Source organism: Aphelocoma coerulescens, chromosome 27, assembly GCF_041296385.1.
Source record: "Aphelocoma coerulescens isolate FSJ_1873_10779 chromosome 27, UR_Acoe_1.0, whole genome shotgun sequence".
Taxonomy (NCBI): Eukaryota; Metazoa; Chordata; class Aves; order Passeriformes; family Corvidae; genus Aphelocoma; species Aphelocoma coerulescens.
This window is the reverse complement of record NC_091040.1, coordinates 1,067,023-1,089,603: the sequence shown is the minus strand read 5'-3', so window position 1 is coordinate 1,089,603 and position 22,581 is coordinate 1,067,023. Positions and strand designations below refer to the sequence as shown.

General features: G+C 55.3%; 1 protein-coding gene across 2 annotated transcripts; it reads left to right on the top strand.

The window, feature by feature from the left end:
* The first annotated feature begins 1,111 nt into the window (after nt 1-1,111).
* Nucleotides 1,112-20,723, top strand: IGF2BP1 (insulin like growth factor 2 mRNA binding protein 1). 2 transcript variants are annotated; one of them, XM_068996412.1, is made up of 15 exons: nt 1,112-1,286; nt 2,433-2,493; nt 12,465-12,513; nt 13,003-13,054; nt 13,339-13,402; nt 14,540-14,812; nt 15,442-15,576; nt 15,754-15,876; nt 16,711-16,846; nt 17,944-18,066; nt 18,498-18,614; nt 18,725-18,799; nt 19,343-19,474; nt 19,569-19,682; nt 20,631-20,723. In XM_068996412.1, the coding sequence occupies exons 1-15, from the start codon at nt 1,112-1,114 to the stop codon at nt 20,721-20,723; spliced, it is 1,722 nt and encodes a 573-aa protein (XP_068852513.1). The 2 variants fall into 2 exon arrangements, with proteins under 2 accessions (XP_068852513.1, XP_068852515.1); XM_068996414.1 differs by lacking the exons at nt 14,540-14,812; nt 15,442-15,576.
* Nucleotides 20,724-22,581: the final 1,858 nt, after the last annotated feature.

The following is a 22,581-nucleotide window of genomic DNA, read 5'->3' as shown; positions in this document are numbered from 1 at the left end:
TCCCGAAAAGGCAGCGGGGAGGGATGGAGGGAGAGAGGGAAGGATTGGGGGGGGGGGTCGCAGCTCTGCCCCCACCCCGCGTCCTGCCCGTCGGGAGGGTCCCTCCGCCCGCGCGGGGCCCTTTTGTGCCGGGAGCAGCCCCCGGCCCCTCCGCCCCTCCCCCGGGGGCTGCACATGAGGGGATTAAAACAATGCGGGGCCAATCCCCCTCCCCAGCCCGGGGGGGTCCCGCGGCAGCCCCGGGGGAGGGGGCGCGGGCGGGGCTGAGCCCGGCGCGACCCCCCCCCCCCCACCCCAAGCCCCGGCGCCAGGGACCTCCCGGCGCCTTTGATGCCGAAGTTTTTTACACCCAGAAAAATCCCATTGAGGCACCGGGGGAAGGGAGGGGGAGGGGCGCGGTGGGGGAGGGGCGGGTGGGGGCGGGGGGCTGCAGCAGATGGGAAAGTGCCCCCGACGGGCCCGGGGTGGGAGCTGGGAATGGGGGGGGGGGTGAGGGGGGGATCCCGGCGTTTGGGAACGGGGTGGGGGAAGGATGCGCCCCCCGCCCGCGGAGGGAAATGCCGGAGTATTTAAATTCAATTAAAATAAATAAATAAGTGGCGGCCGCCCCCTCCCCCCCGCGGCCCCTCCCCCCGGGGGGCCGGGCCCTCCCGCATCACCACGTGGCTTCCTCCCGCAAACATTTTCACTCCTTTTTCCAGGTCGGTTTTATTTAGAGGCGGTGCCCCGGCTGCCCAGAGGCGTCCGGTGACACTCGAGTGCCACTCGGGCCGACTTGGGGGCCCCGCAGCCGCCGGCGCCACCGCCCTGCCCGCCGGGGCCGCCCCCTCCTCTTCTTCCTCCTCCTCCTCCTCCTCCTCCTCCTCCTCCTCCAGCGGCCGCCGCCCCCTCCCCAACGGCACAAAAATCCGCTCGGAAAAAAAAAAAAAAAAAAAAAAAAGAAAAAAAAAGAGAAAAAAAAAAAGAAAAAAAAAAAGAAAGAAAAAAAAAAAAGGCAAAAAAGCCGGGAAAAGCGAGGGGGGCGAAGCGGAGCCGCCCAGCCCAGCCCCCGGCCCGGCGCAGCGCGGCCGGAGCTCGACGGGCGCTCGGCGGAGCCCCCCGGAGCCGCACCATGAACAAGCTCTACATCGGGAACCTGCCCGAGGGCGTCACCGCGGCCGAGCTGGAGAAAGTCTTCACCGAGCACCAGATCTCCTTCAGCGGCCAGTTCCTCGTCAAGTCCGGCTATGCCTTTGTGGACTGCCCCGACGAGCAGTGGGCCATGAAAGCCATCGAAACTTTCTCGGGTGAGCCGCGGGAGGAGCCCCCCCCCCCCCCCCCGATCCCTGCCGACCCCCTGGATCCCTCCCGACCCCCTGGATCCCTCCCGACCCCCTCAATCCCTCGCCCCCTTCAACCCCTCCCGACCCCCTTCGCCCTCCTTCCGTCCTTCTCAACACCTCCCGACCCCTCAATCCCTCCCGTTCCCCTCAGCCCCTCCTGAACCCCTGGATCCTTCCCGACCCCCTCCCGTTCCCCTCGATCCCTCCCGTTCCCCTCGGTCCCTCCCGCTCCCTTCTCCCTCCCCTACAAACCGCGGGGTCCCCGTCGGGGCCGAGCCGTGGCCCCGCTTTTTGTCCCTTCCCCGGGAGCCCCGGCGGGCGATGGGGGCACAAAGCGACCCCGGCCCCGCGTGGGTCCCCCCGGCAGCGGCACCCCCGGCGGGCTCGGGGGCTTTGGGCACCGCGGGACTTTGGCCATTTTGATTCCAGCCGGGGTTCCTGGGGCGTGTGGCGTGTGCGGGAGCGCGAGGTCGCCATGCTGCGAGCAGCCACAGAGGAAAGCTCTGGGAAGGGGGAATTTGGGGGAATGTTGGGAATTGGGAGGTTTTTGAAGGGGTTTTTTTTTGGCCCCTTCTCCATCTCCCCCCCCCCCACCCCGGGCTCCTCCAGCCGCGCTCTTCCCGTGTTCTTCTTCCTCTTCTTCCTCGCTGCCCCCCAAAAATAAATGAAATTAAGAATCGTGGAATAAGCCAGCAGCGAGGAGAGCCCGCTCCATTTTCCAAGAGAAATCCATTCCTGCCGTGGAGTCCCGATTTTGGAGCCTTTTGGTGGGAAAGGGGGAGGGAATCTGCCCCAAGGACTTTTCCTGGAGGGCTGAAAGAAAGGGGGGAACTCGCCAAATCCACCCAAAAGTCCCAAATCCCATCCCTCGTTCCCTTCCAGGCTGAAGTGAGGAATTAAATATTCCTAAGGAACGTTGTCCAGAGCCACCACTCCCACTTGGAGCCAGGCTCGCATTTCATAAAAATCCACTTGTGAAGGAGCCGGGGGATGGATTTGGTGGAATTTGGGGGAATTTGGGGAGGTTTCCCGGCATGATTCCTGTTTATCCCAAGCTTTTCCTGCCCACTCGTCCCGGATTTTCAAACCCAGGCACATTTTTGTTTTTAGGAAAAGTGGAGCTTCACGGGAAGCAGCTCGAGATCGAACACTCGGTCCCCAAAAAGCAAAGGTAACGACAGCGTTTTAATTGATTTTTAATTGTTATCACCGTAATTATTGATTTCTGTTGGGGGGGGGGGGTAAAAAATACGAGAGAAAAGAGGCAAAAATTTACGCCTAAAACGTGTAAAACGCAGAGGTGTCGGTGCTTTGGGCTCGGGTTCGTCCCCAGCGAGGCGAGTTTAATTAATTCTTTCAACATTTCATGAATTCATTTAATTTTTTTTTGGGCAAAGAAAACTTCCTCGGCCAATTTTTTATTAAAAAAAAAAAAAAAAGAGAGAGAGAAAGAAATTTTAAAAAAGGTGAAATAAATAATTCTCCACCCGGCGGCCCAGGGTGATGGATGCCTTTGGCTTGGGATTTTCAAACTTGTGGCACTGGAAGAATTTCCCGGCTCCTCTTGGCTCCTGGGCTGGGAAATGGGGGAGATCCTTTGGTCTGGAGGAAGTCAAAATTTCAAAAATTAATTAAAAAAAAAAAATTGCTTCAAACCAAGTGAATTTTGCTGGGGATGGATGGCGAGAAAGGAATAAAAACCCCACGCGGCCGGGCAGGGATTTAAAGCCTGGCTGAATTCCTTGGGTTTTGGGGCGAAAAGCGCCGGTTTTGGGCTTTCCGTGGGCTTTCCTTCTCCCGCCGCCGTGCCCAGCCCATCCCATCTCCATCTTCCTTGGCCCTTTGTTGTTCCCGGCTGGAGCTGGGAGAGCTCTGGAAAAACCTCCCCGCGCTCCGGCCCCGCCAGAATTCCCGAAAATCCTTCCTGGATTTCGGTTTTTCCCCCCCAGAAATTTGCCCCCCTCCCCTTTCCCTTTTCCCTCCCGAACTCCAGGAATCCCCGATCCCAAAGAGTCCACGTTGGACCCAAATCCATCGCCACGTGACGGGAGGCGCCTTTTCCAAAGGGGAAAGAGGGAGGGGACGACGCCAACTCTTCCCATCCCCAAACTTCCCCAAATCCCTCCTTTCCCGACCTTTTCCATCCCTTTCCTGCCCCGTTTTGGGATCGCCCCCTTTGGCCTCGCCTCAAACTTCGCGAGGAGCGCGGCGGGGGCTGATCCCAACGGGCTGATCCCAAATCCAGCCGGGAATTCCTCAGAGCTTTTTCCCGGCTCGGATTCCCCGATTTTCGTGGGATAATTATAATTTTTATTAATTTCCCCCCTTCCCCTCCCCCGGCGCCTCGCGATCGATGATTTTTGTTCCCGCGCCTCGCCGCGGCTTCGGCATCCAGGGATCGGGGGAGGGGGGAGGATATTGGGATGGAATTCCATGAAAAGTAACAAAATATCCCTTCAAAAAAACCAGGAAAAGCTCTTTTTTTATTTATTTCCACCCCCCCCTTTGGGTAATCAATAATTTGGGGAGGGAGGAGCGGATTTCGCCCCCCTTTGCCCCCCGCGGAATTCCCTGGAAATGGGAATATTCCTCCGGGTTTTGGGGTTTCAGGGAGGGCTGGGCAAGGGGGGAACTTTTACGATATTTTGGGATTGGGATTGGTTTTGCTCCCGGGTGTCCCCAAAAACGCCGTGCCTTGGACTGGGCGCTAAAATCCCTTTTTGGGGTTTTTTTGGGGTTAAAATGAACACCCCGCGCCCCCCCACTCCGGGGCTGCTCTTAAAGGGCCAGCGCCGCTTTTCCCACTTTTCCCTCCGGGGGCGTTTTGAGGGAATTTTGGGGGATTTCGGGAGCGTCCCGGGTGCTTTTGTGCCACTTTTGGGATGCGTTTGGTGCTTCTGGGTGGGCAAGAGGCGATTTTGGGGCCGCTGCCCCGAGCTGGGCAAGCTCGGGTGCTGCAAAGGGGATTTCTGGGGGGGATTTGGGGGATTTGGGATCCCCCCAATCCCGGGAAGAGGCAGCGGCTCCCTCAAGGGAAGGGTTTGGTTTTTTTGGGGGGGGTTTGGGTTGGGGTTTTTTTTTTAATCTTTCTCTCCTTTCTCGTTTTCCAGCCTGGATTTTCCAGCTGGGACGCGCGGGGAGCAGGAAATGGTTAAGGGAGGCAGGATCGGGTGGGTCGGAGGCTCCGAGAGCAGAAATCCTCCCCTTTCCCCTCCCCCAAAACAGGAGATGCTTTTTTTTTTTTCCTGCTTTTCCCCCCCCCCCCTTTTTTTTTATCCCTTTAAAAATGTGGGAAAACGAGTCAGGAGCGGCGCTGCCCTTCCCGGTTCGTTCATTAAAACAAAACCTGCAAAAAAAACCCCCAAAAGTTGGGGTTTTCTTTAGGTTGAAGTGGGAAAAAGCGTCAAAAAAACCTTAATTTGGGTGCTCTGAATGAATTCGTGCCTTAAAATTCCGAGGAATTCTTTCCTGCTGCTTTATTCCCCCTTTTTAAAAACCTCTCCTAAATTCAGCAGAAAAAAATAATTAAAAAAAAAAAAAAAAACAACCCAAAATGGGTTAAAATGGCACCAAAAAAGGGATTCGGGGTGAGTGGCTCCCAGAGGAATAAATTGATTTATTGTGGATTAATTCCCGGGATTCTTCAAATTATTTTGGCGAGCAGCGGGAATCATTCAGCGGGATCGCTCAGAAGTGTTAAATCGGGAAAAATATTGCTAAAAATGGGGTTTTCTCAGCAAAAAGGAACTTTCAGGTGAATTTGGGGTCGTTCCCAGCATTTTGCTGCTGTTGGGGAGCTGCTTCTTCTTGGATTTTGTTTGATGGGAAAACTTGGGATTTGCATCCCGAAAAATCTTCCAAATCCTCCTCGTTGGAGTCGCCAGAAAAGTTTGAAAAAGCGAAAATTCTTGACAGGAAAAGAAGCTGAAATTCTGGGATTTTGGTTGGGATTTAGGGATTGGGGTCGGATTTGGGATGGGGGAAAAAACGGGAATGGAAAGGGGGTTTCCAGTCCCTCACGGGGTTGTGCTCTGGGCGTGGATTTGAGTTGTAATTAAATTATTATTATTATTATTATTATTATTATTATTGTTAATTGCTGTGGTGGCAGCAAAGTTCAGAGCAGGGAAATGCTGGAAAACGCCTCAAATTCAGCTTTTTTTCCTTGGATTTCCCTTCAAATCTGACATTTCCCACCGGAAAAATCCCGATTTTACCCAGGGAAATCCCTGGAATTAATTGTTCCTAACGAAAAATGCTGAATTCAGGTGGAGGGCGAGTGGGGTTCCTTTGTTTTGCCACTTTTCAGCCCAAAATTTGTTTTTTTTTTTTCCCCCCGGTGAGAGTTGGATTTGCTGGAAAATAAACCCAAAAATGGGCTGAAACAACCCCAAAATGGGCAAAAACAACCCAAAAATGAAATAAAACAACCCAAAAAGGGGCTGAAACAAACCCAAAAATGAACTAAAATGACCCAAAAATGAGCTAAAAGAACCCAAAAATGGGCAAAAACAACCCAAAAATGGCTGAAACAACCCAAAAATGAAACAAGACAATGCAAAAGTGAACTAAAGCAACCCAAAAATGAAATAAAACAACCCAAAAATGGACTAAACCCAAAAATGGGCTGAAACAACCCAAAAATGAAAAAAAAAAAACCAAAATGGGCAAAAACGAACCCAAAGATGAACTAAAATGACTCAAAAATGAAATAAAACAACCCAAAAAGGGACTAAGACAACCCAAAAGTGAAATAAACCCAAAAATAAAATAAAACAATCCAAAAGTGAACTAAAACAACCCATAAGTGAAATAAACCCAAAAATGAACTAAAACGACCCAAAAGTGAACTAAAACAACCCAAAAATGGCTGAAACAACCCAAAAATGAAATAAACCCAAAAATGGGCTGAAACAACCCAAAAATGAAATAAAACAACCCAAAAATGAACTAAACCCAGAAATGAACTAAAACAACCCCAAAATGAAATAAACCCAAAAATGGCTGAAACAACCCAAAAATGGAATAAAACAACCCAAAAATGAACTAAAACAACCCCAAAATGAAATAAACCCAAAAATGGCTGAAACAACCCAGAAATGGAATAAAACAACCCAAAAATGAAATAAAACAACCCAAAAATGAAATAAACCCAGAAATGAACTAAAACCACCCCAAAATGAACGGAAGCCACCCCAGAAGGGGCTCAGGGACTCGGAGCGCTCTTTCCACGCCCCATAAAAGCTCCGATGGTTTTGGGCTGGAATCCCTAAATCCGTTCCTTTTCCCTTCCGGCGAGGCTGGGCTGGAGAACGGGAAATTCCGGGGGGAAAAAGAGGAATTCCAGGCAAATTTCTCATTTTCTCCGTCCGGGAGGTTCCGGCCGCTCCCGGTTTTGCACCTCCGGGGAGGGAAATAATTTGGGAATTCCGAGGTTTTGATGATTTTCAGCCCCAAAAGAAGAGAAAGAATTGAATGAATGGTGAAGGGTTTTTCCATAAATTTCGTTCCTGAGGGTGAAAACGGAGAGAATTCCATGAAATTTGGGATAGCGGGGAGAGGAAAAGAAAGTTGGGAATGGGCAAAAGTGAGGAAAATTCCTTTATTTCCCCTCTTCCTGCGTGGGAAATGTGGGGGAAATGTCCCAAAAAAGGGAGATTTCGGTGAAAACTTGGGAATTGTGAAGCCACGGAGGAGGGATTTGGAGGATCTGGAGGAGGAGAAATGATGGGATTTTGGGAATTTCGGTGGGAATTGCAGGGCTTGAGCCGAGTTTTCCAATGGAATCTGGGTCGAAATTTGGGTTCAAGCTCAGGCTGAGGGAAGGGGGGGAAAGTTCCTCCCTTTGGGAATTGGGACTTTGAGGGATTTAAATAAAAAATTCCCCAAAAATAAAAGGAGATTCCTGCCCCTTCCAGCCCAAATTCCCAGCGGTGTTAAAGTTTTCCAGGGATTTTGGGAGGGGTTTTGGGGGAGAATCCAGGTTGGATGAGGGACCCCAGCTCCTTTTCCTGACTTTTTTTGGGGCTTTTTCCGCTGCTTTTCCAGGGTTGCTGGGTTTGGGAGCGGGAGGTGCCTCAGATCCAGGCGGAATTTGGGATTTTCCCGCCTCTTTTAACCCATCCCGCTGGTTTTTATGGAGAAAAGGGGCAAAACTGGGCGGAATTTCCCTGAAGTGAAAGCCCAGCGGGGCTGGAGCTGCCGCTTCCCAAAAAAATGAGGAGGTGAAACCTGAAAATTCCAGGTTTTTGTTGGAGAAGAAGCTCTTTGGAGAGGTTTGAGGAACTTTTCCAAGGGCACTGTTCGGGGTTTCTTTGTTCCACAGGGAATTTTGGGAAAAGTTTTAGGGGAAAATTCCCATTTTTACCCAAACCGAAGGAATTTCAAAGCTTAAACTGGGATGTGAATCCCCAAATCCCCCATTCCGGGTGGATCTGGGGGTGGGAAGCTGCCAAACTGGGGGATACTGGGAAGCAACTGGGATGAGGAAATTCCAGGGTTTCCCCATCCTCGGAGTCCCTGAGCACCTGGGAATTCTCATCCTGCCCCGCTGGAAGCGTGGGACGGATCCGGGAGGCTCCGGAGTGGGAACAGAAATCTCTTCCCAGAAAAGCCTAAAAAATCTGGGAAAACGGGAGAAAATTCCCTCAGGGATGGGGCTGAGCTGCTGCCCCTTCCCGGATTCCGGGGTGGATTTGGACAGGAAGCACCTGCAGCAGCTCAGGAATCGTCTCCTCCCCAGGAATGGGGGGGTTTTTTGGGATGAAAACCCAAATTTGAGGAAAGGAGAATCCTGATCCCAATCCCGATCCCGGCGGTGAGCGGGGTTATCCCGGCGGCATTCCCGGGAAACGTGGGAATCCTTCAGGGAATTCTGCCTGGAAATCCTTGCTGGGGGTTGCTTCCAGGTTATCCTGGGGCTTTTGGGGCTGGGAGGTTTTCCTGGTTCCTGCAGGAATCCCGGGATGCAGCGGGAAGTTTGGGAAGTTTCAGTCCGTGGGTTTCCCTGGGAATTGCTGGGAAAGGGAATTTCAGGGGTTGTTTTGGGCTCCTTTCCCCGAAACCCTGGCGAGTTTCCATGGAAAAGCCTCGGGAGCAGGAGCCGATCCCGCTCAGGTTCCGCTCCAGCCGCCGGAAAATTGTCCCGGCTTGGAATCGACGGATTTAACAGAGAAATCGGGATTTACATGGAAAACTGCTGGATTTTTCCCTCTGGCAAGGGGCTTGGGAAGGTTGGGATCCTGCAGCTGTTCGTGGCTCATCCCCGTCAGGAACAGCGCGTTCCTCGTGTCCCGTTCCCACCGGGAATTCCCTGGCTCGTGTCCCCTTCCCTGGGCTTGGTTTTGTTCTGGGATCATCCCAAGAGATTCCAGCCGAGCTTTGGATCCCGGAGCCTTTTCCAAGGGGAGATTTTGGGATATCCAGGTGGTCCAGGTGTGTTGGGAAGAGCTTTGGGAATCCTCCATCCTCCATCCCCCATCCCGGGCCGATCCCGCTCTGCCGCTGTTCCCCAGAGGAACTTCCCTGCAGGAGCTGGGAATCCGTGAAAGCCGAGGGGCAGGGGGAGTTCCTTGGGAATGTGGCTGGAAGTGAGGGGGCAGGAGCTGGGAATGGGATGGGAGCGACCCCGGAGCGGGAACATCCCGGCTCTGGGTGGGGGGAGCAGAATTCCTGCCTGGAAAGGAAAAAAGAGGGAGGAACTGAAGCGACCGAAAGGAATCCGACTGTGGGAAGCCTCGGATGCATCGGGAATGGTTCGGGTGCTTTGTTGGGACGGACGCTCCAGAGCGGAGCCGGAATTCCAAACTTCCCCTGGCTACCGGAACGCTCCAGAGCAACCCCAGCCGGGAAAACGCCCCCAGACCCCCGGGGAGAGCTCCGGGTGCGGGCTTAGGGATGAGGCACCGGGATGGGCTCGGGATGGGCTCCAGGCAGGGAAGCGCCTGGAGCTGGCCGGGATCCACGGAGCCCGGTGGGATCCATCCCACGTGATCCTCGCCGGGGCTTTTCCGTGGGCAAACAGCGCCGGAGGTTCCCGGGCAGTGGATTGGGGCAGAAAAACCGGGAAGTTTGGGCTCCCCCGCCGCGGTTCCGGGGTTCTTCCAAGGTTCAGGGAGATCCTGAGGGAGCGGCTCCCGGGATCAGAGCGTGGAGGAGATGGGAATTGGGAACAGAATTCCAAAAAAAAAGGAACAAAATTCCCACAGAATGGCTCCCAGGGCTGGGTTCTCTCCCCCCGTCAGAGCCGGGTTTTTCCAGCTGGGATTGGAGTGGAATCAAAGCTCCATGTTCCCATCAGTGCCCGGCTCCGAGCGCTCCTGGAAAACCCAGACTGTCGGGATGTCCTTGGATTCCTGGAGATTTGGGATCCACCTGTTCCCACAGGGAAATTCCGGCTCTTCCCGGCCCCCCCAGCTCCTGCTCCGTCACCCCACGGCTCTGAGGGGGCGGATCCAAAGGAATTCCCGACTTTTCCCTCCTCGGTGCGTTGGGAAATGCTGTGTTTGGTGCTGAAAGATTTTCCGAACGTTGGGAATTCCGGGATTTTGTGTGGATGAGGGGCAGAGCAGAGCAGGGAGAGGCTCTGATCTCCATCCCAGCTCCACGTTTTTCCTGGAATTTCACCAGCAAAGCTCCAGCTTTGCCTCGATTCCCGCAGGATTCTGGAGCTGTGGGATCAGCCCTGGCTGTGCAGGGAGCTCCCTGCCATTCCATAATCCTAATTAATCCATCCTAATTAACCCATCCTAATTAATCTGTCCTGATTAAACAATCCCAGTAATTCCTGACTGGAGGGATCCCAAACTCCTGGAGCCTTCACCTGCCGGGAGCTGGGAAAAAGGGCTGGAATTGGGGATTTTCCCTTTTATCCAGGGCTGTCAATCCTTATCCTAAACATTCCTTGGGATTCATGGATCACATCCAGGCCGGAGCCCCCGGGCGGCTCCTGCTCCCTCTGCAGGCGCAGTGCCAGCGAGCACAGCTACCGATGATGCGATGGATGATTGACAGCTGTCAATCACCCGGATAATGAGGCTCAATTAGCCAGGAATTCCAGCATTTTGGGAGCCGCCCAGGAACGGGAGCGGACGGACAGGATTTGGGATCCCTGGGCGAGGCAATTCTCGGAGGGAGGCAGCGACTGGGATCCGCTTTTGGGATTTTCTCTGCTCCGGCTGCTCCCGAAACGTGGAACGTTCCTGGTGGCGGGGGCCGAAATCCCGGTTCTTATCCAGGGATCGGGGATGGAGCGGGAAATCCCGGCGCTGTGGGGTGATCTGGGAAGCGCTCTGGGATCCGAGCTGGGCTGAGCAGCTGCTCCGGGAGAGGCTTTGCCTTTAAACCTCCTGGTTTTTGGGATTTTCACCGACAGCCGTGGGATGTTTTCCTGGATGTTCATGGTCCAGCCAGTGCTGGCTCTGGGGTCCGTTTGGGAGCTGGAATTTGGGATTTTCCTGCAGGAATGGGAATGGGAATCTCTCAGCGAGGGGGGACCTGGGGAACCCCCCGGGCTCGGCTTTGGGGCAGGCTGGGAGCACCGGGAAGAGGCTCCCGCTCCGTCGGCAAACCGCAGTGGGAAGAGCACGGAAAACAGCCGGGCTTCCCCAGACTCATCCCGAACTCATCCCGAACTCATTCCAAACTCATCCCAATCTCATCCCAAACTCATCCCCAGCTCATCCCGAACCCATCCCGTTCCCCTCGCTATCACCGGGAAATTTGTCCTGGCTGCAGCTGCTGCCTTTGGCATGGATGGATTTTGGGAATCTGGGGGATGGCTGGAATCATCCTTGGGGCACGGCGAGGAGAAGGGGGGTTTTGGAGAGTCCTGTGGGATTCCCGTGGGATTCCCATGGGGTTCCTGTGGGATTCCTGTGGGGTTTCCATGGAGTTCCCATGGGGTTCCTGTGGGATTCCCGTGGGGTTTCCATGGGATTCCTGTGCGGTTTCCTTGGAGTTCCTGTCGGGTTTCCATGGGGTTCCTGTGGGATTCCCATGGGGTTTCCATGGGGTTCCCCTGGGATTCCTGTGGGGTTTCCTTGGGGTTCCCGTCGGGTCTCCAAGGGGTTCCTGTGGGATTCCCGTGGGGTTTCCATGGGGTTTCCGTGGGGTTCCTGTGATTTCCCACATTTCGCTGGCTCAGAGGGCAAATCACAGCTGGGACCTGTGGCCAAAACGTTTTTGGGAAGAGGAGGTGGGAGAGGCAGGATGTCCCCCGGGAGCCAGGGAGGAGCCTCTGCCATCCAGCGGGGATGGGCTCTGTGCCTCAAAGTGAGAATTCCCTGTGGAAAAGGGCAGGGACGCTCCGGGATGTGCCGGAGCCGCTTTTCCATCGGCGCTGACCCTGCTGGATCCCGGCCAGGTCCCTGCTCCGGCTGCTGCCCCCGTGCCGAGACACTGCAGGGATTTCCCAGCGGATTCCCAGTGAAGGAGATCCCTGGGGATGCATCCGGGGGGATCCCGACTTCCGGAGCTTCCCCTGGGAGCTTCCAAAGTTTCGATTCTGGAACCCGCTCTGGGCTCCAGCGGGATTCTGCCTCCCTGGGATCCGGGGCTTTTTCGGGATGCCGACCCCTGTCCCTTGGAGCTGCTCCGGTGCGGCCTGGCAGGGATTTTGGGGATATCTTTGAATCCCCATTTTTGGGCACCTTGAGGCATCGCTCCCTTTCCTCAGGAATTTGGGGTTTTGGAGGCTCCGGATGATCCCAAGGCTATTCCCAGCTGTCCCCAGCAGCTGCTCAGATCGGGATCCGGGGAAATTTGGGCTCAGGATTGAACCAGGAGCTGCTGTTTTGGGGAAAGGGAGTTGGGAAGAGCCAAAATCGGGAGCAGCCGGAGTCAGGAGCCGCGCCGGAGAGAACTCGGACACGGGAATGACGCCGCCGGCATCCCGAGGGGCGGCTCCTCATCCCTCTCTGCCCCTTCCCCATCCTCCCGTTTATCCTGGCAAAAGCCACGTCCGCCCCGGGGATCTGAGCGGTGCCGGAGGGATTCCAGAATTTTGGTCCCGGTGTAATTCCGGCCCCATCACGAACTGAGAGCTGCCGGGAATCCCCGGAGCACACGGAATTCCGAGGCTCGCTCCGATCCATGGATGTACACCAGCTCCACCCCAAAATCCCCCTTTTTTCATCCTTCCAGGAGCCGGAAAATCCAGATCCGGAACATCCCGCCGCAGCTGCGATGGGAGGTAAGAGGAGCGGATGCAGCTCCAGGCCTAATTCCCTAATTCCCTCTCTCCAGGATTCCATCCTCGGGATTGGAGTCGATTTTCCCTCCTCTTTGTCATTAATTGGCTCTTAATTACCCCCTTCCTCTCCCATTACAGGGGGGAAATCCCGGGATGGGGGCGAGGAAAGCGACACCGCTTGGAATCCCCATTAATTATTCCGGAATCCCCATTAATTATTCCGGAATCCCCATGAATTCCGGGGTGTTTGTGATTTCCCCATTGTAGAGGGAATAAAACGGATCCTCGCTTCCCGCTGGGATTTTTCCCTGGCTCTGCTTTCCCCCCCCGCTGGCTCCGACCTTGGTCCAGCAGCGTCCTGGAGCTTCCCGGCCTTAATTGCTTGGGAATTCTTAATGATCCTAATGACGGCAGCGCTGCCTTTAGGGATGGATGGGATTTCCCTGGATATCCCGGGGTAAATCGGGATGGTTTTCCCGCTTTTCCCAGGTTTTGGATGGGTTGCTGGCTCAGTACGGCACTGTGGAAAACTGCGAGCAAGGTAGGACGGGAATAAAATCCAGATTTCGGGAATTTCTGTTCCATTTTAGGGGGAGGAGGGAATAAAGTCTGGATCCAGGAAAAATCTGCTTGGGAATTGCTGGGGAGATCCTGAGGGGATTCATCCCTCATCCCAGGGGTTTCTGGGGGGTTGAGCTGAGGTTTTTGTGCTAATTCCTGATTATTTTCCTTAATTCCTGATTCCTTTTCCTAATTCCTGATTCCTTTTCCCTAATTCCTGATTCCTTTTCCCTAATTCCTGCCTTCTTTCCTGAATTCCCACAGTGAACACGGACAGCGAGACCGCCGTGGTCAACGTCACCTACGCCAACCGGGAGCAGACCCGGCAGTGAGTGCCCTGGGAATCCGGGAATCCGGGAATCTGGGAATCCGGGATCTCCTCCCTGCCCCACCTGTAGGAACAAGGATTTCCAGTGCTGGGATCCCATCACTCCCAAATCCCGAAATTTTGGCTAAAACCAGCAAATCCTTGAGGACACCCCTTAAATCCGATTGGTTTTCCTTCGCCTTCGGAAGGAATTCCAAGTTTTTGGGGTTTTCTCTGCAGCTCGGGGAGTAAAACTTGAACTTTTCGCTGGAGCAGAAGTGGGGATTTCCCTGTGCTTCCATGATTTCGGGAATTCTGCCTCCAGAAAAAGTAATCATGGGGAGAAATATCCCAGGAGCTCTCAGTGGGAGACTCGGAGACCATTCCCTGCTTTTTCCCTCATCCCGCACCTTCCCCTGCTCCCTTCGCACCACGGAAAACCTCAGTCCTGCCACTTTTAGGGAATTTGGGGGTTAGTTTAGGGAATTTTCTTCGCCGGAACGGAGTCGGTGCCCGATTCCCGGAGCCGGGAATGTGGGAGGGAACGCGGAGAGCGGAGAGCGGCTCCTCCTCTGGCTGCCAGCCCCATCTACCGACAGCTGCCGGCTCCTGCATCCCGGGATTCCCGCGGGACGGGAGTCGGGATGGATCTCAATCCCACAGAGACTCGGGAATCATTCCCTCGTGGGAACACCGGGACAGCGGTTCGGGATCTCTCACTCAACCCCTCAGGAGAGAGGGGAGATCTGGGAATCCCTCCCTGCATGGGAATTTTGGGAGAGGGATTCGGGATCTCTCACTCAGTCCCTCAGAGGAGATTTGGGAATCCCTCCCTGTATGGGAATTTTGGGAGAGGGATTCGGGAGCTCTCACTCAGTCCCTCAGAGGAGATGTGGGAATTACAGGAACACCGGGACAGCGATTTGCGATCTCTCCCCACAGTCCCCCAGAGGAAATTTGGGAACCACTCCCTGTATGGGAGTTCTGGGAGACGCTCCCCTTAAAATACTCCTGGGAATTCCCTCCAGCTCCTGCTGCCGCTTTTCCCTTCTCCCATGAAATTTGCTTCCCGTGGCAGACCCCGTCCCTTTTGGTGCCCACCCGCCGCCCGATCACCCCACAAACCCCAGCTCCGAGCGTTCTCCCCCCTTTCCCCAGAGCCATCACGAAGCTGAACGGGCACCAGCTGGAGAACCACGCGCTGAAGGTCTCCTACATCCCGGACGAGCAGCCGGGGCCGGAGAACGGCCGCAGGGCCTTCGGGGCCCGGGGCGCGGCCAGGCCCGGCTCCCCCACACCCGCGGGGGCTCCCCCCAAGCAGCCCCCCCTGGACGTGCCCCTGCGGCTGCTGGTGCCCACCCAGTTCGTGGGGGCCATCATCGGCAAGGAGGGGGCCACCATCCGCAACATCACCAAGCAGACCCAGTCCAAGTGAGTCCCTCTGCCCGGAATTTCCCTGCCTGGCTGGGATTTTGGGTTGTTTTTTTTTGTTTTTTTTTTTTTTTTTTAGGAAATATGGGATTTGTGGCTCCTCCTCGCTGCTCCCTGCCCCGGCCCTCAGGCTTCCCTCCGTGTCTCCCGATGCCAGGGCTGGGCTGGGACCCAAGTGGTTGCACTGGACATAAATTTGTGGGATTTCTCCCTACTGGATTTGGCTCCTGAGCTTGTACTGGCACCCAAGGAGCTCTTTATCCCCAAGGAAGGGTTTATCCCCCAAGGAACCCTTTAAATCCCCCCAAGGAACCCTTTATACCCCCCGGGGAAGGATTTCTTTGGGATACGAGGAGGTGGACACCCCATCCCATCCCATCCCATCCCATCCCATCCCATCCCATCCCATCCCATCCCATCCCACCCCAGTCGGGTGCTCGTCCCTCAATCCCTCCCGCTGTTAAAAATCCCATTCAGGTTTTTGGGATTTGAGCTCCCAGCCCCCCGCATCCCTACGGGATATCCAGCCCACAATTCCCTCCTCTTGCCTTCCCGGGTGCAATTACAAATTTAGGGCAGAGCGGGAGCTCCGGGGAGCCGCTCCCAGCGCCCATCCCGAGTTTTTGTAGGATCGACGTGCACCGGAAGGAGAACGCGGGAGCGGCGGAAAAAGCCATCAGCATCCACTCCACGCCCGAGGGCTGCTCGGCCGCCTGCAGGATGATCCTGGACATCATGCAGAAGGAGGCCAAGGACACCAAGACGTAAGAATTCCCACAGATCCCATGCCGGGGTCTGCCCCGGGCTCTGTGGGGCAGGAATTTCATGTTTGGGGACTCCAAGTGATGGGGTTTGAGCTTCCCCCGTCCCTCTGTGCCAACCCCTCCTTTCCCTGCTTCCACAATCCCTCCTGTGGGGTTTCCCCCCGTTCCCGTTCCCAGGGCTGAGGAGGTGCCACTGAAAATCCTGGCCCACAACAACTTTGTGGGGCGCCTGATCGGCAAAGAGGGCCGGAACCTCAAGAAGGTGGAGCAGGACACGGAGACCAAAATCACCATCTCCTCGTAAGGATTCCCCTGGGAAGCGGGGCGGGAATTCCTTACTCTGGGATGGGTGGGGGAGGAGGATGAGGATGGGAGTGGGGGGAGAGGTTTTAGTCCCCAAAGTTCTCTCGGGAAACCTTGGTGTTGGATTTTCTGTACTCCCTTTTCCCATCCCTTCTGGGGTCCCTTTGGGGTCCTTTCTCCATCCCTTTGGGGTTCCTTCCCTATTCCCTCAGTGTTCCCTTCAGTGTCCCCACCTCTTTGCTGTCCCCTCCCACCCTTTCAGGGCTGCAGCTCTCAGCACTGCCCAGTTTGGTGTCCAGAACTGGGATTTTCCTGTAAAACCCCATTTTTGGGGAAGGCAGCGAGAACCCCCTGGCTCAAACCCCATCCCCTGCCCCAGCCGTGTCCCTGTCCCTGCCCCAGCCCTGTCCCCCTCCCTGCCCCAGCCGTGTCCCCATCACTGCCCCGGCCGTGTCCCCATCCCTGTCCCAGCCGTGTCCCTGTCCCTGCCCCAGCCCTGTCCCCCTCCCTGCCCCAGCCGTGTCCCCATCCCTGCCCCGGCTGTGTCCCCATCCCTGCCCCGGCCGTGTCCCTGTCCCTGCCCCGGCCGTGTCCCCCTCCTTGCCCAGGCCGTGTCCCCGTCCATGTCCTGGCCATGTCCCCATCCGTGCCCCGGCCGTGTCCCCCTCCCTGCCCCGGCCGTGTCCCCCTCCCTGCCCCGGCCGTGTCCCCCTCCCTGCCCCGGCCGTGTCCCCATCCCTGCCCCAGCCCTGTCCCCATCCCTGCCCCAGCCCTGTCCCCATCCCTGCCCCGGCCATGTCCCCGTGCCCCGGTGCTGACGTTCCCCCTCAGGCTGCAGGACCTGACCCTGTACAACCCCGAGAGGACGATCACGGTGAAGGGCTCCCCCGAGAGCTGCTGCCGCGCCGAGCAGGAGATCATGAAGAAAGTGCGGGAGGCCTACGAGAACGACGTGGCCGCCATGAGCGTGAGTGCGGCCGGGCCTGGCCAGGGCGGCGACCCCAGGACACCAGCGCCCCTTTGATCCCAGTCACGACCCCTCCTCATCCCTGATCCAATCCCCGTTCCTTTCTCCCCTCAGTCACAATTCCCCCTCATCCCTGATCCAATCCCTGTTCCTTTCTCCCCTCAGTCACAATTCCCCCTCATCCCTGATCAGATCCATGCTGATTTCTGCCCTCAGTTCCAAGCCCACCTCATTCCTGATCTCGTTTTCCCCTCAGCCACAATCCCACCTCATCCCTGACTAAATCCACACTGATTTCTCCCCTCAGCCACAATCCCCCCTCATTCCTGATCAATTCCATGTTCATTTTCCCCTCAGTTACAATCCCACCTCATCCCTGACCAAATCCCCGTTTGTTTTCCCCTCAGTTACAATCCCTGACCAAATCCACGTTTGTTTTCCCCTCAGCTACAATCCCACCTCACCCTTGACCAAATCCATGTTTCTTTTCCCCTCAGTTATGATTCCTGACCAAATCCATGTTTCTTTTCCCCTCAGTTACAATCCCTGACCAAATCCCCATTTGTTTTCCCCTCAGTTATGATTCCTGACCAAATCCATGTTTCTTTTACCCTCAGTTACGATTCCTGACCAAATCCCCGTTTGTTTTCCCCTCAGTTACAATTCCTGACCAAATCCCCATTTGTTTTCCCCTCAGTTATGATTCCTGACCAAATCCATGTTTCTTTTCCCCTCAGTTATGATTCCTGACCAAATCCATGTTTCTTTTCCCCTCAGTTATGATTCCTGACCAAATCCCCGTTTGTTTTCCCCTCAGCTACGATTCCTGACCAAATCCCCGTTTGTTTTCCCCTCAGTTATGATTCCTGACCAAATCCCCGTTTGTTTTCCCCTCAGCTACGATTCCTGACCAAATCCCCGTTTGTTTTCCCCTCAGTTATGATTCCTGACCAAATCCCCGTTTCTTTTCCCCTCAGTTATGATTCCTGACCAAATCCATGTTTCTTTTCCCCTCAGTTATGATTCCTGACCAAATCCCCATTTGTTTTCCCCTCAGTTACGATTCCTGACCAAATCCATGTTTCTTTTCCCCTCAGTTACAATCCCACCTCATTCCCGGCCTGAACCTGGCCGCCGTCGGGCTCTTCCCGGCCTCCTCCACGGCGGTGCCGCCGCCCCCGAGCAGCGTCTCCGGGGCAGCTCCCTACAGCTCCTTCATGGTGGGTGACCCCGCTCGGGATATTCCCGATGGAAAACTCCCCCGGGATGGGCAGGGAGGCGGGACAGGCTGGATTCATCGGGGGAAAGGCGGTGGGAGAGGCGCTGAGGGTGGCTCAGCCCCGTGGGAGAGGTGTGGGCATCGCTGGGGAGTAGGAGGGTGGCAATGACCCCAGAATGGTGACAGTGACCCCAAAATGGTGACAGTGACCCCAAAATGGTTACAATGACCCCAAAATAGTTACAGTGACCCCAAAATGGTGACAGGAACCCCCCAAATGGTGACAGTGACTTCAAAATGGTGGCAATGACTCCAAAATGGTGACAGGAACCCCCCAAATGGTGACAGTGATCCCCAAATGGTGACAGGAACCCCCCAAACGGTGGCACTGACCGCAAATAGTGACCCTGCCTCCCGATCCCGTTCCCGCAGCCCCCGGAGCAGGAGACCGTGCACGTTTTCATTCCGGCGCAGGCGGTCGGGGCCATCATCGGCAAGAAGGGCCAGCACATCAAGCAGCTCTCGCGCTTCGCCAGCGCCTCCATCAAGGTGGGGCCGTCCCTCGGGGGCCCTTTTGTCCCCAGTTAGGAACATTTTTCCCGGGAAAAGCCCCCGGGAAGCGCGGGCGGGGCTGTAGCGCCGTGTCCGTCCCGTTGCAGATCGCGCCTCCGGAGACGCCGGACTCCAAAGTGCGCATGGTGGTGATCACCGGCCCGCCCGAGGCGCAGTTCAAGGTGCGCTGCCACCACCCCGGGGAGCTCGGGGTGTCCCCTGTGAGGGAGGGCGGGGGGTGACCCCAACTGAGCCCCGAATTTAGAGCTGGGCTCTCCCAGGGGCCGAGAGGGTTTGGAATTCCCAAGATTTTACGGGATGATGCCCCAGCCCAAATCCAGCCCAAATCTGGGGATGGAGCTCCCTGTGCTGCCACCAGCCCGGGGGCTTCGGGGTGTCCCCTGTGAGGGAGGGCAGGGGGGTGACCCCAGCTCTGAACCCCCCAATCCGCAGCTGGGTAATCCCAGGATCAGCTCTCCCAGGGGAATTCTTTCCCCTCTTTCTGTTGTTTGAGTGGTTTTCTTTCCAGTTTAGAGTAGCCCGGAAACAATTTTTTTTTTTAAATTTTACTTTTTTCCGGACACCTGTGGAATTCTGGCGGGGAGCGGGACACGTGACATTTCTCCTCAGTTTTCCAAATTCCAAAGGACTGAGATTTTATGGGACGCTGCCCCATCCAGGGATGGATCTCAGGGTGGGACTTCCTGACTCCATCCCTTCTGCAGGCCCAGGGCAGGATTTATGGGAAGCTGAAGGAGGAGAACTTCTTCGGGCCGAAGGAGGAGGTGAAGCTGGAGACGCACATCCGCGTGCCGGCCTCGGCCGCCGGCCGGGTCATCGGCAAGGGCGGCAAGACCGTGAGTGGGGACGGGAGGAGCGCGGCCCGGGGGCGGAATTCCCGGGAAGCAGCCGGGGTTTTCCTGCGGGGCTGACGCCGTCGGTGCCCCGCAGGTGAACGAGCTGCAGAACCTGACGGCGGCCGAGGTGGTGGTGCCGCGGGAGCAGACCCCGGACGAGAACGAGCAGGTCATCGTCAAGATCATCGGGCACTTCTACGCCAGCCAGGTACGGCCCCGGCAGCTGCGGGGGAATCTCCGGGGCTTCTCCAGGGTTGTGTCCCCGTGGGAATCCTCCTGGGAATGGTTGATTCCGTGCCTGGCTGCTGGGCATGGCTGCTGTTTGGGATGTGGGAGCGTCAATCCCAAACCCGACTATAACATGGAAAATGGGATGTCCACGAGATGTCTGCTGGCCCTGCTGGACACACTGGAGCATTTTCCATGGCAAACGAGGTCGTTTCCCTTTTCCTGAGGTCTCAGGGATCCCCCCCTGCTTTGCAGTTCTGGGAGATTTGGGATTTTTCACCTGGAGAAGGGAAGGATCCAGGGAGAGCTCGGAGCCCCTTGCAGGGCCTGAAGGGGCTCCAGGAGAGCTGGAGAGGGACTGGGGCCAAGGCCTGGAGGGACAGGACACAGGGAATGGCTTCCCAGTGCCAGAGGGCAGGGATGGATGGGACACTGGGGAGGAATTCCTGGCTGGGCTGGAATTCCCAGGGAAGCTGTGGCTGCCCCTGGATCCCTGGAAGTGTCCCAGGCCAGGCTGGAGCACCCTGGGATGGTGGGAGTTGTCCCCGCCCATGGCAGGGGCTGGAATGGGATGGGATTTAAATCCTTCCAACCCAAACCAGTCTGGGAATCCCATAATTAAATTCCCACCAGTGACTGCATGGGCAGGATCCAAAGCTTTGGCGTTGCTCAAAGAGCTCATTTTTGGTCATCATCTCATCAGTCCTGCCCATCATTCCCAGGAAAAACACAGGAGAGCCCTGGGATAGGAGCTGCACCTGGACTTGGGTGGAAACTGGGAAAGGAAGGGGTTTAATTGGGAAATTGGGATGGGAAAAGCCAGGCTGGACAGGGCTGGGAGCAGCCTGGGCCAGTGAGGGCTGGGATGGGTTGGGATGGGATGGGATGGGATTGCAGCATTCCATGAATCCCTGCCTGTCGTTCCCAGATGGCTCAGCGCAAGATCCGGGACATCCTGGCGCAGGTGAAGCAGCAGCACCAGAAGGGCCAGAGCAGCCAGAGCCAATCCCGGAGGAAATAGGGACCCCAAGGATCCCCAGATCCCGGGAGAGCGAGGACACGGCCCAGCCAGGCCGGGCTCGGAGTGCCTGGGAATCAGTAACCGCAGGGAGACAGGGATCGGGAATCCACAGGGATCGGGAATCCACAGGGACTGGGAATCCACAGGGATCGGGAATCGCTTCCACAGGGATCGGGAATCGCTTCCACAGGGATTGGGAATCGCTTCCACAGGGATTGGGAATGTCACCCCGCAGTGGGACTGGGAACCACTTCCACCAGCGGCACCGGGAATTCCGCTGGGAATTCCGGCCCCCGTGGGATCACGGCGCTTCCATTGGCTTGCAGGGCTCGGCGGGAATCCCGCGGCCCTCCGGGATGAGCAGCGCTGCTCCCGTTGTTCCCGTTCCCGTCCCCTCTGGAGGAGCCATCCCGGGGCTCCCCGGCCCTCCCTCCTTCCCTCCCTCCCTCCCTGGCTGCGGGGCATTCCCAGGGAGCCGCCGCCCTTCCTTGTGGGGCGCTGCCTTTGCGCTGCTCCTTCCCAGTTCTGTGATTTTCCTGGTTTCTTTTTGACCTTTTTTCCCTGTTTTTTAAATATTTCTTTCCATATTTTAGTTTACCTTTTCCCCCATTTTCCCCCGATTTTATTTTTTCCCCTTTTTTATTTCATCCCTTTTATTTTATTTTATTTTATTTTATTTTATTTTATTTTATTTTATTTTATTTTATTTTATTTTATTTTATTTTATTTTATTTTATTTCATTTCATTTCATTTCATTTCATTTCATTTCATTTCATTTTTTAATTTTTTTTTATTTCATTTCATTTCATTTCACTTCATTTTACCTTTTCTCTATTTTTCCCTGCTTTCCTTTCCTATTTTTTATTAATTTTTCCCTATTTTTTCCCTATTTTTTTTACTTTCCTCCATTTTTAGTTTCCTCTGTTTTCCTCAATTTTTTCCCCCCTTTTTTTTTATTTTTCCCCATTTTAGTTTCTTCCCTATCCCAATTTTCCTTCCTCCAAGACAAATCCCAGTGGATTTCCACCCTCCTGTGCTGGGATCGGATCCACTGGGACCAAAATCCACCAAATTCCCCCGGAACGGATCCGGGATCCCTCGGGAGCACCACGGGACGGGCGGGAAATTCCCCCTCCCTCCCTCCCTCCCTGCAGTGCCTTGGAAAGCCTTTAAAGCCAGGAAAACCTGGATTTTCCAGGATTTTTTCCCCTCTTTCCATTGTTTGAACGTTTTTTTCCCAGTTTAGAGTAGCTCAGAAACGATTTCTTTTACATTTTATTTTTTATGGAAGCCTATGGAATTCTGGCAGGAGTGGGACACGTGACCTTTTTCCATATTTTTCCTCATTTTCCCTCATTTTTTTTCTCATTTTTTCCTCATTTTTTCCTCAATTTTTCCTCATTTTTCCTCATTTCCCCCATTTTTCCCGGTGATTTCCGCTGTGGAGGTGACGACCTTTCCTAGGGATGAGGCAGATTTATCCCGGGAAAAGCTTTGGCTTTTCCTGCCGGGAACAGCAATAAAACCACCAAAAAAAAAAAAGGCAAAAAAAAGAAAAAACAGGAAAAAAAGGCAAAAAAAATTCCCTTTTTTTGGTAAAACCCATGGAATTCATCCTCATCTCCACCATCAGAACCCGGGAATTCCATGCGGAAGGGATGGAGCTGGAGAGGGGGAGGAAAAGCCCCAGGGAATTTTGGATCTGCTCAAAGCCGGCCCCCCCTGGGGCTCCTCATTCCCATCCCCCTCCTCCAGCGGGGAGGAATTCCCGAGCTTTGGGATCGGGGCTGGAGGCGATGGGGTTTGGGCTTTTTCCCGATTCCAGGGGAAAAAGAGGGAAAATGCCCCGAATTCCCT

Bases quoted from the DNA above. Each gene is read 5' to 3' on its own strand.
- IGF2BP1 (XM_068996412.1), top strand. From the start codon at position 1,112: ATGAACAAGCTCTACATCGGGAACCTGCCCGAGGGCGTCACCGCGGCC. The intron at 13,055-13,338 runs GTAGGACGGGAA...GAATTCCCACAG, and splicing joins TGTGGAAAACTGCGAGCAAG to TGAACACGGACAGCGAGACC. The intron at 14,813-15,441 runs GTGAGTCCCTCT...GAGTTTTTGTAG, and splicing joins ACCAAGCAGACCCAGTCCAA to GATCGACGTGCACCGGAAGG.